The following is a 15,185-nucleotide window of genomic DNA, read 5'->3' as shown; positions in this document are numbered from 1 at the left end:
CCCATTCCCTCCACCTTTCAGCGTGAGATTTTTAGCCACTCATTTGTGGACTAGAGCCGAGAGGAGGGTGATCAGCCAGATGGGATCCAGTCACTAGCTTCTTCATTTTTAGTTAAAATTATGACAAGTCAAGATTAAACACAAAGAAGGGCTGGGTAGGTATGTATGTCAATCTGGGAAGAACTAAATTCCAGGGGAGCTAGTTGGGATCTTTTCTCAGCCCTCCTAGAACTCTTATAGAATTTGACATTCATCTCCTTTTGTCTTGAAAATCTGTGCCATTTACAGTTTTCAAGGGGAGAAAGCTAAATTCTGTTTCAGACGAGTTGAGTTTCAAGATGGCCCAATTAGAGGTGGCCTGCTGTTAGGCAGAATTAACTACACATTTAGTAGCTTCAAGGCAGTAGCTGACATAGTGCTGGGACTTCTTTCTCTCCTTTTCACCAATGTTCTTGATACTGGGAATACAGTATCCAAGGTCCCAACCCTACAGAAGACTCGTTGATTTGGTGGCAGGTCTGAACTTCAGTAGAGATTTAAAAATCCTCAGAGCTGACTGTATGCACTTCCCGGAAGTACTGTGATACAGTTTGTCTTCCTACTGTAGTATAAGGGGAATTTTTCATTCAGTTACTTCTTAAGGAAATGCTTATCAAACATCAACCATATGGCGAATATTAGGTGCTGGGAATGCAAGAGGTATAAGACACCATTCTTGATCTTAATGAACCTACGGTCTTAAGCTATACACACATGTGTACAACTGTGGTCTGATAGGATAAGGACAGACAGATCATAAGAAGGGAGTATGATGAGAGCCCAAGAGGAAGCAGAGTGGCTGCATAGCTGACCTCCTCACCCCCTTCGAGTTTTTGCTCAAATGTCCTCATTTTGATGAAGACCACCCCACTCTCCTTTTAAAAAGGGCAACATCTGCCACCTCAGCACTTCAGAGCTCCCTCACCCTATTCTACGGTTTTGCTTTTTCCATTACATTTATTGTCCTCTGTCTCAGTTGGCTGTTGCTGAATAACAAACCATCTCCAAACTTACCAGCTTAAAACAATGATTGCCTCTGTCTCCCTGTTCTGTTGGTTGACTGTACTTGGCTGGGTAGTTCTTGCTTGGGGTCTCTCCTATAGTTGCAGTCAGACATCAGCCAGGGTTGCCGTCTTTCAAAGGTGTAACTGGGCAGGATGTCCAAGAGGTTTTCTCACATGGCTGGCCATTCAGGCTGCTGTCAGCTGGGAGCTCAGCTGATGCTGTTCCCCAGAATATCTTCATGTGGCCGCTCTGTGTCGCTTGGCCTTCTTTATATGACAACTGGGTTCTAAGAGGTACTATTCAAAGATTGAGCATTCCAAGGGGCAGGAAGTGGAAGGTGTCCGGCCAGTGGCAGACCACGCTTGGAATTAGAACAACATCACTTCTTCTGTATCTGTTGGTCCTAGGACCTGCCCAGATTTACTCTTGATTGGGGAGTGGCAAGGTCACATTGCAGAAGACCATATGGGATGAAAGATACAGTTGCAGCCATCGTCAGGAAGTCATTCTGTCATACTTCCTAAAAAGTTTATAAAGTTTATTTTTATGTCTATTTTTTTGTTGACTCTTGCTAGGGTATAAGCCCCATGAAAGCAGGAGTATCCACTGATGCATTCCAAGCACCTAGAACCATGCTTGGCACATATGTACACAATGAATGTTTGTTATATGTGCAATGAATGGTGTCTGATCCTCTGTGTTTAGGTTGTTGCCTGTCCTCGGGGTGCGAGTATTAATCTCACTCCTAATTTACATTCTTTTCTCTTTCAACAGACCGTAACACTCCATAAGGGCTGTTATCATACCTTTTTATTCACCACCATATTGCTCAGTGCCTGGCAAGGAGCTGATGTTCAATAACTGTATGTTAAATGAATGAGATGAGACCATATTTGAGCTGGGATCTGAAGGATACATAGTATTTTGCCAAGAAAAGAAGGAGGGGTAGGGCACAGAGGCAGAAGAAAATACTGTGTGGCAAAAGAGAAGGATAAATGAGACTGCAGTGAAACTGTGAGTCCGCTGAGGCTAGGTCCCACCGATTTGACCTCTAGTCTATTTCTCATAGGACATAACTGGTGATTCCATTAGTCATACCCTCTGCACATGCTTGTTGAATGAATATCAAAGGAGTGTGTAATACATGAACTCATATATGGCTTTTTTTTGTGGGGGAAGAAGTTGGGTTAGATAAAGTCATAACTCTTGCTAATTGAGAAAATCTTACACATACAAACCCAGAAATATTTGTTAAAGTATTAAAAAATAGTAAAATGTAATTTTTTTGAGCATAACAAAAGCTAGTTCAATTTATGTCAAATAACTTGCAATCAGAGTAGAATCATTTATAGTCTTATGTTGCCTTCCTGCCTATTGTATGCCCAAGAGAATGCAGCAAAATATTTAGGGTCAACCCTGAAACGTAGACCAAATCTTACAAGGGAAAGAGACTAATTTTTAGGTCAAGGGGAAAGAAGAATGAGCCATGCATTTTTCTTTTTTCTTTTTCTTTTTTGGGACAGAGTCTCACCCTGTCACCAGGCTGGAGTGCAGTGGCGCTATCTTGGCTCACTGCAGTCTCCGCCTCCCAGGTTCAAGCTATTCCACTGCCTCAACCTGGAATTGCTTGAACCGAGTAGCTGGGAGTACAAGCATGCACCACCATGCCCAACGAATTTTTTGTGTTTACTTAGTAGAGGTGTGGCTTCACCATGTTGGCCAGGATGGTCTCGATCTCCTGACCTCGTGATCCACCTGCCTCAGCCTCCCAAAGTGCTGGGACTACAGGCATGAGCCACCATGCCTGGCCAAGCCATGCATTTTTCAAAGGGATAATGAAAATCAACAGCAAGACAGCAGAGTAGTGAAATCCACGGTGCAAACCCAATTTTAAAAGAAAATTAACACACAAATTATTATTTGTAATTTAATCTTTAAATTTAATATTGTTTTAAAAATCATTATGTGTCTTTTATTATATAAGCTTGTAAACCAGATATTAAAATTTCAAGGAAAAAATCTATTTAAGCCTTTCATATCTTAAGTCATAAGAAATATTCAGTGACAGGAAAATAGAACACTTGTATGACTTCTTTTTTTTAAAATATTATAAAAATGTATTTAATCATATTGGTTATCTGGTTAACTTTTCTCTATATCTTTTTTTAAGTTCTAGGGTACATGTGCACAACGTGCAGGTTTGTTACATATGTATACATGCTTTCCATTCACATAGCGCTTTAAGAAAACCCAAATCAAGCCCCATTACCTTATCTTTAATTTTATTTAGCAGTAGAGTTTATTAAACATCTATGCAAAATCAATCTTTTCCTTAGCCCAGTTCTGTGTGAAAGTACTAACAAATAGTGAATATTTTGTACAAACAGTGACTCATAAAAACGTAGACTCAGCCGTAGATTTTAATTTATATGCCTTGGATCTGACAAATGTACAAAAATAGTGTAAAAAATAAAGCAATACTTGAGACATGAAGCAACCCATTTTTCCTGATCCGGCATCCTGTTAGCAGGGAGGAGAAGTCTGTGATGCTTCATGTACATAAGAGCTTGGCATGGCCTTAACCATGCATAGTCTTCCATAGATCCATTGATGCCTTCAGTTCTTCAGATGGATCATTTTCAGCTCTGGAAGCATTGTACCCTTTAATCAGTCATTCTTATGTATGTGTCCTGCCATCTCTAGTTGTGGAATTTTTCTAGCTAGAGCCTAGTGGTTCATTTTGCATGAGTTACGAGCCTCCCTCATTGCCATCTCAGCTAGTGAGACTGATTTTGTCGCCCAGAGTGATCACATGCCCTTCAAGTATTTTATGATAGTATTGCTAGGACATACGTCTCACTTCTTGCTGAACGTGTGGTGTATACCTATATTCACGTGTATGTATACATATATATTCACACACATATATCAGATTTTTTTTCCCGACTCTTATCAGGCACATCCAAGAATGCTGAAGGTTTATCCCTAGCCCTTCAGCAGGTATGACTGTAGTCTGATTTTCAAAAGTCTGAAGAACCTGTTTGATCACTTCTGAATGGGAACGAGACACAGTGGTTCCCAGGGGTTTCTCCTTGTAGGATGTATGACTTTCACATTTGAAACACCACCTGCCATCACCCAAACTGTATATTCAGAAAGTGGCTTATGTTTTTCTTCTGGCACCAGGGTTACCATTTATAGCCACACACTCAATAATAGTGACATTCTTTCAAAGATCATAGTGTGGCATCAAAGAGGACAGACGGTGGTATTTTCTGCTAGTACCTCTCTGAAGCTTGGTTATTTCCTTCAGAATATCCCAGAAGATAACCTGGTCTGCCACACCGACATGTCCTGCAGTAATTTTCTGCACAGTGGGGAGGGCAATCTTGAGGTGAGAGAGTGTGTGACCATTTATCATCTTCCCTGGGGGTTCCTTCTGGGCTTGGCCTGTGGTCTTCTCCTTGTGGGCACTGCTCTGGCGGACCCACTGCCTCCTTACTCCGCTAGACCTCAGGCCTTCATGTGAGTTTTCCTTTTTTTTTTTTTCCAAAGAGCTTTATTGGAAGATAGCTCACATACCATAAAATCCACCCCTTTAAAGGGTACAGTTCAGTGACTTTTAGTATATTCACAGATATGATTCACCTATCACCACCACCAGTTTTAGAATATTTTCATCGCCTTGAAACCCCACCTTTTATTTTATTAATTTTATTTATTTTATATAAATATAAATTTTATATAAATATTTTATTTTATATAAATATATATTTTTATAATATATTATAAAATATATTATAAAAAATTATAATATATAAATATATAAATATATTTTATATAAATATAAATATTTTATATAAATATAAATTTATATATTATATATATTTTATATATATTTTTTATTTTATATAAATATAAAATTTTATAATTTATTTATTTATTTTATTAATTGCTGCCACTTCTCCCCAAGAAACCACTAATCTACTTTGTCTCTATAGATTTCCCTATTCTGGGCCTTCATATGAATGGAATAATACAATATGTGGTCTTTTGTGACTGGCTTGTTTCACTCAGCTTCATGTTTTCAGGGTTCATCCACATTGTGGCATTTATCAGTACTTCATTCCTTTTTATGGTGGGAAGTTATTCTGTTGTATAGACAGACCACACTGTGTTTATCCATTCATCTGCTGATGGATGTTTAGGTGGTCTCCTCTTTTGGCTATTGTGAATAATGCTGCTCTGTACATTGGGGTACACGTTTTTGTGTGAACATGTGTTTTGTGTGAACATTTCATTTCTCTTGGGTATATAACAAGGAGTGGAGTTGCTGGGTCATATGTAACTCTGCTTAATCATTTGGGGAACCACCAGACTGTTTTCCAAAGCAGCTGCCTCGCTCTGCACTCCCAGCAGCTGTGCCTGGTGGTTCCAGTTTCTCCAGATCTCCATCAACACTTGCTGATCTGACCTTTCGATTCTAGTTATCCTAGTGGGTATAGACTCGTGTAGGTTTTCTTTTTTAACTTTTAAATTTTGGGTGTGCATTGTAGATGCATGTATGTATGAGGTATGGGAGATACAGCAAACAGACATATGATGCATAATAATCGATACAGGCATTCAGTGTATAATGATCACATCAGAGTAAATAGGGTATCCATTACCTCAAGCATTTATCCTTTGTGTTAAAAATAACCCAATTATATTTTTCTAGTTATTTTAAAATGTGTAATTAATTATTGACCAAAGTTAACCTGTTATTCGGTCAAATACTAGATCTTATTCTTTTTTTTTTTTTTTGTACCCATTATCACGTAGGTTTTGAAAGATTTTGGAAGGATTTTCCCCTTTGTAATAGTTTTTTAATGCACTGTACACATTTTGGGCATTCTCTTTCCTAGTATCTGTAAAAGCATGACTGCTAAGAGGTCCTCTTGCCTGTCACAATAATGAAATTTCATTTTTTGTTAATCAAAAATGGTTTTCATTGAAGAAAACCAATGTGGGATACTTTTGTAAAATGTGCGAGTGGAAGGGAGAAAGTGGTGGGTGGAGAAGCGAGGCAGTTGGCATAGCTCCTGGGGTGTTGGTCTCCTCCAGGAAGCTGCTGTGACTCTCATCCGTGTGTCTGACCGGCCTGTTTGCCTTTCAGGAGGACTGGCGTTAGCCCAGGTGCTCTTTTTCTACGTGAAGTACTTGGTGCTCTTTGGCGTGCCGGCTCTGCTCATGCGCCTGGATGGACTCACTCCGCCCGCTCTCCCTCGCTGCGTGAGCACCATGTTCAGTTTCACCGGGATGTGGAGGTCAGGCGCTGGGTTTGCTAAAGTTGGTCAGGCTTGTCCAGTGGGAGGAGCACGGCTGGACAGGCCTCAAAGGGTTCGGGCTATTGTCCTCTCCCTGTCTCTCGCTCAAGCTGCATTTGGCATCCGTGTCTTCATCCTACTAACAGGATGACTAATCCATGCTTTCTGGGTCTCTCACAATTATGATTAGTCTATGTAGATAGGTGAGATAAGGAAGTTTCTTTCTGAGTCTGTGTACTGGTGCACAAAGGGTTATGTTTGAAGTGGTTTCTTACTAACTTGGGAAAGGCTACTGTATCTTGATTTTTTAATTGCTTTCTCTTTTTCTTGAAAATGACATCAGTATATGTGAGACTGTTAAGAAAAATAGACTCAGGATAATATGTTAGGCCAATGTTGCAGCATACTATTTATAAATGTCTCTAAGTTTCATTTTTCTTATCTCTTAAACAGTAGTCAAGATAATCTCTGTCTCAAGGAGTTGTTTTGAAGATTAAATAACCTAATGCATGTAGAGCAGGTGGTATAATATAGATGTTTACTAATGTTAGCTTTAACACTTGTGTTATTCTTATGCTCAGTGAACATGATAGACAGACACTTTTTTCTGAAATTTTCTTTCTTTTCTAGATTTTGACCCATAGTCTTATGGTTGGTGTGGAGTCTTTTTTTCCTTAGTCCTTCTGCCATTTCAGATTGTTGTTTTCAACGTGATGGACTTGTTGCTGTGTTCCTCTTATCACTTCCAGAGTGTAATAAGTGACAGGATTGTGTTTGCAATGGGAAACCTAATGGAAGAACCTCAGGGTCAGCACTGGCACAACCATGGGAGTCAGTGCCTGATTCATGTGGCTCATTCCTTTTTATTTTTTAATTTTTGAGACAAGTTCTCGCTATGTTTCCCAGGCTAGTCTCAAACTCTGGGCTAGATCCTTCCACCTCAGCTCCCCCAGTAGCTGGGATTACAGGCTTATTCATTCTTAAATTTCGTCTCTGTAGGCAAAAAAACCCAAGACACAGGTAGGGAAAGAGCTCAATAAATACTGCCACATCTAATGTTGCTGTTCAAAAGGAGGTGGGTAGCACTCAACATCCTGATTTTTCATAGTAACTTATTACAGATGCTGAATTTATCAGAGCCTCTCTAAATACATTTTATTTTTGGTCCAGCTTGCTTCTTGGAGTAAGAAATTTCCTATGGTGATTGCAAGGAATGTCGAGTAGTTACTTTGATTTGTCCTTACTTCATCAAATATCACAGGTTGCCCTGTTTTCATGGCAAGATTGGGGAATGTTGGCAAAGAGGTACTCTCTAACTAGAAAGCCAGGGAATGGTTTTTGTTGAAAAGGTGACGCTGGTTGGAAGGCTCTGTTAACTTTTGATTTACTCATCAAAGTCGCTTACTGAGTCAGTGGGTTGGGACCCAGCATGATTTGGGAACATGTCACAAGTATCTGGTGTGAACCTTGCACAGTCCCTGTGCCTACTCAGTGTGAATGCTTGTACTGTTGCATTTCTTGGGAAGCACATTCCCCTAAAAGGCTTCTCCTGTATTGGCTGGCATGATAAAACCATAACTCCCTGGCATGCATGCTGGTTTCTGGGTCCATGTCCATAAATACCAACCCATTATGTCACCAGAGGCAATTTTGGCAGTTGACTACATTTCATACTCAAAATGGTTGTCTTCTTGTCCTTTATTTTAATATTTTTTTTTTTGTCCAAGGAAGACCTTCAGCTCTATATCAACCACAGAGGTGGAGAGAACATGTCTGTCAAGACCGTTGTCACTGTCTTGATTAGAACTAGACTCATATAGTTGAGACCTCAGGCTGCTGAGACACTCTCCCCTCACTCAGTTAAAGTTTTAAGACAAATGTGGACAAAAGAGTAGTAATGAAAAGTTATTCTGAGGAGGAAGCTCTGGGGTGACCCCTTGGAGTGATGTGGTTCTAAAAAGAGGTGTTTCTGAGGGCATGTGACAAAATAACAAAGAGGGCCTTTCCTGGGAGTGACCTAGACTTTTATCCTGGCTTCTTTAGCATGCATAGGTGTAGGTTTTCCTCTCCACATTTTTAGGTTTCTTGAAGGATTTTCTGGGCTGCTAATTATACTTAGAAACACACAGGTCTTTGTACAGAATGGCCATTTCATACTAAGTAGTTAAATTTAGGTATGGAGATGAACTTTTTCTGAGATTCAGTGTACAATGTAAGACTCAGAAGTAGTTTTTTAATTGAAAAAAAAAAATAGAATAACAATTAGAGTGTCTCTTTTGTGTGATTTGCAGATGCTCCTTTACTAGTAGGAGGAGGTTGACCATGTTGCATGTTCGGTATCTGGTAGCATAACCCTGACACTGGTCTTGGTCTCATTCTCTAACTGTTCTCTTTAAGAATGCTTGTTAAAGGAAACTAGGTTTTGAATTTGTAATTTCTATTAACAGCTAACCTTACTTTTTCTGGGCCATCTGTTGAAGTATTGCTGTGGACAGGGAATGGCTCTCTTCCTGAATTTAGGTTTGAGAAGAATTTAATCATGAGCAGATGTGAACGCTGGTGATGCAAATTATTCTTCTGGGTCATGTCAGCTATTCACATGGTGACGTAAAGGGTACGGTGGATGGGAAGTGGAGGGAAGAATCTCCAGAGATGATTTAATGGTTACCTGAACTTCTCAGAGATCTACACTGAATGAGATTTAGAACTGCTGATAGAGGAATATTTAGCCCCCCCATTTTAATGGAGCCATACCCTCCTGAACACCATGCTGACTAATTGCATCATCTTTCAGCCTACTTAGCATTGAGAGACTTGAAGTCAGCAGCCTGCCATATCAGAGGAATATGAGCTCTACATCATAGAAAAGATAAAATTGGCCATTACCAGAGAGATAATCTTCCTTGCCATGCTAGTTCAAATTGACTGTGAAAAATTGCAATTCACCAAGAAGGCCCAAACCTGAAAGTTAGGACCTGATGGGTTTGTTTTTCTTTCCTCATAAACCTTCTCTTTCATATAATTTCTGCTCAGATTATTTACAGATATAATGAGACTCCAAGGAGTACATGTGTTCCCACTTGCATGATTTTTCCATGGTCTTATGGACCTGAGAAAATGATAATTTTCTGCTTAATTTTTGGATTTCACATTTTAATTTAGATGGGCTGAGATCTGTAGTGAGCATTTTTTGCCAGGAGTCATTAAAGATGACGTTGCATGTCTAAGGCTCCAAATAAGAGATCTGATCCTATTTTTGTGATTTGATTTCTAGCTGTGGAAGCAAAGTGATAGAATTTCCCATGGTGGCTGGTGAGTTATGGGTCAGTTTCAATTATTTCAGGAATCCTGCACAGCTTGCCCTCTGCATTTCTTGAATTATGGTGCTTTCAGGTGTTCAGAGGCAAACTCATGCATCATTGCTTATCCCAGGGGGATCTGGGTGCTGTTGGTGGCTGCTAGACCTTAATACATAGGAGTATCTTTAGGCTGGGGATGAGGAGGAATCTGAGCACCTTCTTTTAGTCAGGTAGATTGTGTGGGCTGTTAGGTCAATAGAAGAATTTAGGTCCCTAGGTAGAGAGTTGGTTCAGCATGTTAGATGATAAATCAGCTCTACAAACTGCTGGCTTTGCATTAGTACTGCCTTTGAATCATGCTTAACCACCAGTTGCAGGGCAGGATGGCGGGCATGGAGTTGGTGAAATATTTTATCATGTCTACCGACATTGTTGGGTAGAAAGCTGGAATAGGGTGAGCATAAATAAGAAAAGGTCAAATAGGTGCTGTTAATAAAAGATTGCTTTTTTGGGCAGCGATCTATTGACTAAGAGCTGGCTACCTACTAGTTATGTGACTTTGGACAAATAATTTAAATTCTCTGGGTCAGTCTTTTAATCTCTAATAGGAGAATAGTACTACTTTGCCTCATAGGGGTGCTATGAGGATTGAGCGAGCTTGGCATATAGTAGGTCCTCAGGAAGGGGTAGTTTCTTAGTACTTTTTTTTTTTGCTTGAAAATAAAACAAAGCCAGAGGTGACCGAGAGGTCCACCTGCTAATGGACTGGGGTAGGGAGGCAGTGAGCAGTGATGGGACTGGCCGATGGAAGGCTAAATTTCAGCTCTGCACCGGAGATGTGATGATTCAGAGACAGAGACAACGGTGGAAGCAGTACGGGCTGGACCTTCAGAGGAGGGGCCTTGGTCTTATCATTTTTGTCTGCTTCCTTATGTGAGAGGAAGACTGAGGTGTCGGATGAAAAGACTAGGAACAGCATCTTGTCACTAGACAATGCCTGTGTTCCCATCTACTTGTCTGTTAGCCCCAGCCACATTGAAGGGAGATGACCACCAGGATCCCTGTGCTAAAGTACAACCACCCCCACAAATCTCCTTATTCCTTACTTTCTTGAGGCATTAAAATGGGGCTGATCATAGTACTCATCTCACTGGATTGTTGTAAGGGTTAGGTAAGATCATGTACTAAAGCACTGGATACACGGCAGGCAAGCTGCAGACACCAAAATATAAGTGATTAACTAATCATTACATAATTATATTAAAAATGATTAATAATCGTTACAAATAGAGTAAAACTTATACCGTTTGTTCGTTTGTAGTTTATTTATGAGACAGTGTCTCGCTCTGTCACCCAGGCTGGAATGCAGTTGTGTGATTATAGCTCATAGCAGCCTCTACCTCCTGGGCTCAGGTGATCCTCCTGCCTCAGCTTCCCAAGTAGCTGTGACCACGGGCACGCACCACCATACCCAGCTAATTTTTTTTTTTTTAAGTTCTGGGATACATGTGCTGAATGTGCAGGTTTGTTACATAGGTATACACGTGCCATGGTGGCTTGCTGCACCCATCAACCCATCATCTAGGTTTTAAGCTCCACATGCATTAGGTATTTGTCCTAATGTGCTCCCTCCCCTTTCCCCCACACCTGGCTAATTTTTAAAATTTTTTGTAGAGGAAGGGTCTCTACTGTTTTGGCTAGACTGGTCTTGAATTCCTGGCCTCAAGCAATCTTCTCACCTTGGTCTCCCAAAGTGCTGGGATTACAGGCATGAGACACTGTGCCCAGCCCCACCATTTGCTTGTTTTTTAATTTCTCAGGAAAGAAAGACCTGATAAGGTGCTAAGTGTTGAAGTAGATGGAAGGTAGAAGAGGTGAGTGACAAAAGGTGGAAGACATGGATTTCAAATTCGATGCATGTGAGTCCCCTGAATCTGCCCCAGTATTACCTCTCCCCCACCCCTCACAGAGCTCTTATTCATTCATATAACTTTGCAAGCAGTTTCCAGCCACTAGACATTTATATTACCTCACATTTTTGGGTACCTACCTTAGTCAACCCCTATCTCATAGTTCCATCTCAACAAACTCAAAACATATTCTCTTTCTTGTAGCATTCATATTTTGAAATCCCCTTACCTTTTCCTTCAAACATAGACTTCCATAGATCAAAGTGGAAAGGGCTATCAAGTTAAAGCAAATTTTACAAACCATCATTATATTTTCCTTCCTGAATTTATTTTGCTTCACGGATTTATTTTTGCTTCACAGATACTGTGTCCTCTTCTCCATTTTCTCCCCGTGTGGAAGATTTTTTTGGGGGTGTCTTTACTGACAAGCTCTTAGATGACTGTTAGAGTAAGAAGTAATCTAATGTAAGAAGCACCAGACATTTTCAGATGAAAGATGTTGATCACCAGTCACCAGAACATAGTGTCTGAGGCCACAGATCTAGAGCCTGAACTGCCTGGGTTTGAATCCTGGCTCCACTGCTTATTAGCCGATGACCTCTCTGTGCCTTCGTTTCCTTCTCTGTAAGATGGAGATACTATAAAGGGTATCCAATTCCTAATGGAGCTGGAACCCTGTACCTTTCATGGAAATAGTCGCACTCTACTTGGTTGCAACCCACCAACCCATAAGCCCTTTGAAGGCAGTGATCATGTCTTATTCTTGTTTAATGTTGTAATCCTAGCACCCTCCTCGGTGCCCAGCATTCAGTGGAAATCTATGCTGAATGGACACTGGTCACTCTTCTGAAATTTTGATCACCAGGTCTTAAGAGCAAGATTTCCAAGTATTTAGGTCTGGCAGCTGAGTGGCTTCTCTCAGCAGCATGTGGTGATATGTGGCTGTAGGTGTACCATACCATGACTGCTGTTGATACGCCACTGTCACCTCCCTGTTTTTCTCATTAAGTATTAATGCATGACATGCCAACATATTGCATCTGCCGCGATTTCTTTGCGAATGACTTTGCCTTGTAAGGAATCTAGAAAGAAGAATGTTTGCCTTTCTTACTTTATTACTGTCATTATTTTATCAGATGTTGTGCCACATCCTAGATATGAGATGAGGGAGAAAGTTACAAATATAAAGGGAGAAAAGGGATTCAATTCAGACTTGGCTGTGAGAGAGGAGTTTGGCAACTGTTTATCTTTGGGGGTAGGATTTTTCTGAGGGAGGTGCTGAAAGGAGATATCCTAATGCCTTAAAGAGGAAGATGAGGAGCTGGATGTGGGGCTGGGAGTGAAGCCTTTCTAAAACACATCCTCAGAATAGCCCAAACTCTAATCATAATAATCATAATAACAGCAATAGCAGTAGCAGCAGTGCAAAGAACATAATGCTTACATTCTGCCAGGACAGTTATTTTTAAAACATGTTTTAAATTCATTTAAAATAACATTATTAAGCCCTATATATGTTAATATAACATTTTTTCTGAAAAAGTAACTATTTCCAATATCAAATAATTTAGTGAGAAGAGTTTTTTTTTTGCAGATTTAAACAAAATTCTAGCAATTTTCAATGCATTGTTTACTATAGTCACCATATTGTACGACAGATCTCTTGAATTTACTCCTTCTAACTGAAATTTTGTATCCTATGAAGTAGTCAATATAATTACAGATAATCTAGGGAAATGGACAAATATTAAGAACAAGTCTAATTCATCTAAAATATTCACCACCTTTGGAAAGTAAAATTATCTGCTCCTGTAATAAGATCAGATAACATCTCAAAATCAATTAGAAGGTACTTGAGCTATTACAGCTTTGAAAATGTGTATCCCTGTGTTTGTGCATGCACACACACTCAAGTGTAATTTATTCAGAAAAAAAGTCCTCCCACACAGCTTGTTCCCACTTCTGCAAGGACAGTTCTAAGTTCTTTTATATATTCAATGTATGTCATCTTTACAAAACCCCTGTGAAGTAGGTACTATTATTTTTGCACTCTACAGATGATGAAATTGAGGCATAGAGAGGTTGAGTAACTCTCCTTAGATCACACAGCGAGTGAGTGGTGGAGCTGGGATTTGAATCCAAACACATAGCTTTGAGTCTGTGCTCTTGATCACTCCCTTTTACTGTCTCTCTAGTGAAATGGAACTGAAGCAGATTTCTCCTTCATAGTCTGGAGTGTGGGGCTTGTGGGACAGGATCTGGAATTTAGAGGTACCTGAGAATGACTATGGCTTACATACTGACTCCCTAGAAAGGGAATGGTTCAGGGAGTGATGGGAAGGGTTCAGTCTGTGTCACGGTTGATGAAAATAGTCAAACTCTGTAAAATATTTAAAGAGGTTTATTCTGAGCCAAATATGAATGATCAAGGCCCAAGACACAGTCTCAAGAGGTCCTGAGAACCTGTGTTTGTTAGGTTATAGCTTGGTTTTATACCTCAAGGAGACATAACACATCAATGATTGCACGTGAGTTATGCATTTGTTTGGTCTGGAAAGGCAGGACAACTTGAAGTGGGGGCTTACAGGTCACAGGTGGATTTAAAGATTTTCTGATTAACAATTGGGAAAAGAGTTATCATCTAAAGACCTAGAATCGATAGCAAGGAATGTCTGGTTTAAGAGAAGGGGTTGTGGAGACCAAGGTTCTTATTATGTAGATGAAGTAGCTACTCTTAGAGACAATAGATGGCAAATGTTTCCTCTTCAGACCTTTAAAAGGTGCTCAACTCTCAGCCAATCTCTTCAAGATCAGAAAAGGACCTGGAAAGGGAAGGGGATTCTCTACAGAATGTAAATTTCCCCCACAAGAGACAGCTTTGCGGGGTCATTTCAGAATATGTCAAAGAGATATATTTTAGGGTAAAATACTTTAATTTCTTTCAGGGCCTGCTATCTGTCATGTAATGCTATACTAAAGTCAGGTTGAAATTTGGTATCTTATTGCCACAAAGAGTCTGTTTTGTCTTAAGATCTCTGTTTTAATGTTAATGCTGGTCAGTTGTGCCTGAATTTTGAAGGGAAGAGAGTATAATGAGGCATGTTCAACCCCTTCTTCCCATCATGGCCTGAACTAGTTTTTTAGGTCTACTTTTAAATCCCCTTAGCCAAGAGAAGAGGTCCATTCAGTCGGTTGGGGGGTTTAGTGTTTTGTTTTTGGTTTACAGCACTGAGTGGGGAGGGACGGGGAGAAAGGGAATCACCAGTTTAACCTGAGTCACTGACTGGGTGAATGGTGTGGGGCCACTGTGGTGCCATCTGTTCTTATCTTACATCCTTATATTACAAACAGCAATCCAGAAACAGCTGCCCTGATAGAGGAAGGAAGTGGAGGCTTTACCTGGTGCCCACAAAGACTTAATTTGACTTAATTTCTCCTGCCAGTCTCTCCTCCTGCATCTCCTTTCCCACAGCCACCTTGATGACTGTCCTCTTCTTCTGTTCCTTTATCTCATTTCACGCTGGGTCAGGTCCTCCTTGCCAATGAAAAAGGAGAATTGTCCTACATCTGCTAGTCTTTAAGCTTCTGGGTCTCCTAGCTCTACCTTATTTCTAATTCAGACT

At 40.2% G+C, this 15,185-nt stretch overlaps 1 protein-coding gene across 5 annotated transcripts in view; it reads left to right on the top strand.

Moving 5' to 3' along the window:
• LOC101008901 (protein-cysteine N-palmitoyltransferase HHAT) overlaps positions 1–15,185 on the top strand; it is a 302,834-nt gene that overhangs the window by 128,746 nt on the left and 158,903 nt on the right. For all 5 annotated transcript variants that reach the window (XM_031660419.1, XM_031660391.1, XM_031660399.1 and 2 more), the window contains one exon: positions 6,203–6,353. In XM_031660419.1, the coding sequence (XP_031516279.1) occupies positions 6,203–6,353 (151 nt within the window). The remainder of the gene's footprint in view (positions 1–6,202; positions 6,354–15,185) is intronic.

Source organism: Papio anubis, chromosome 1 (assembly GCF_008728515.1).
Source record: "Papio anubis isolate 15944 chromosome 1, Panubis1.0, whole genome shotgun sequence".
Classification (NCBI taxonomy): domain Eukaryota; kingdom Metazoa; phylum Chordata; class Mammalia; order Primates; family Cercopithecidae; genus Papio; species Papio anubis.
The sequence above is the reverse complement of the archived record's forward strand: the minus strand, read 5'-3'. Positions and strand labels throughout refer to the sequence as shown.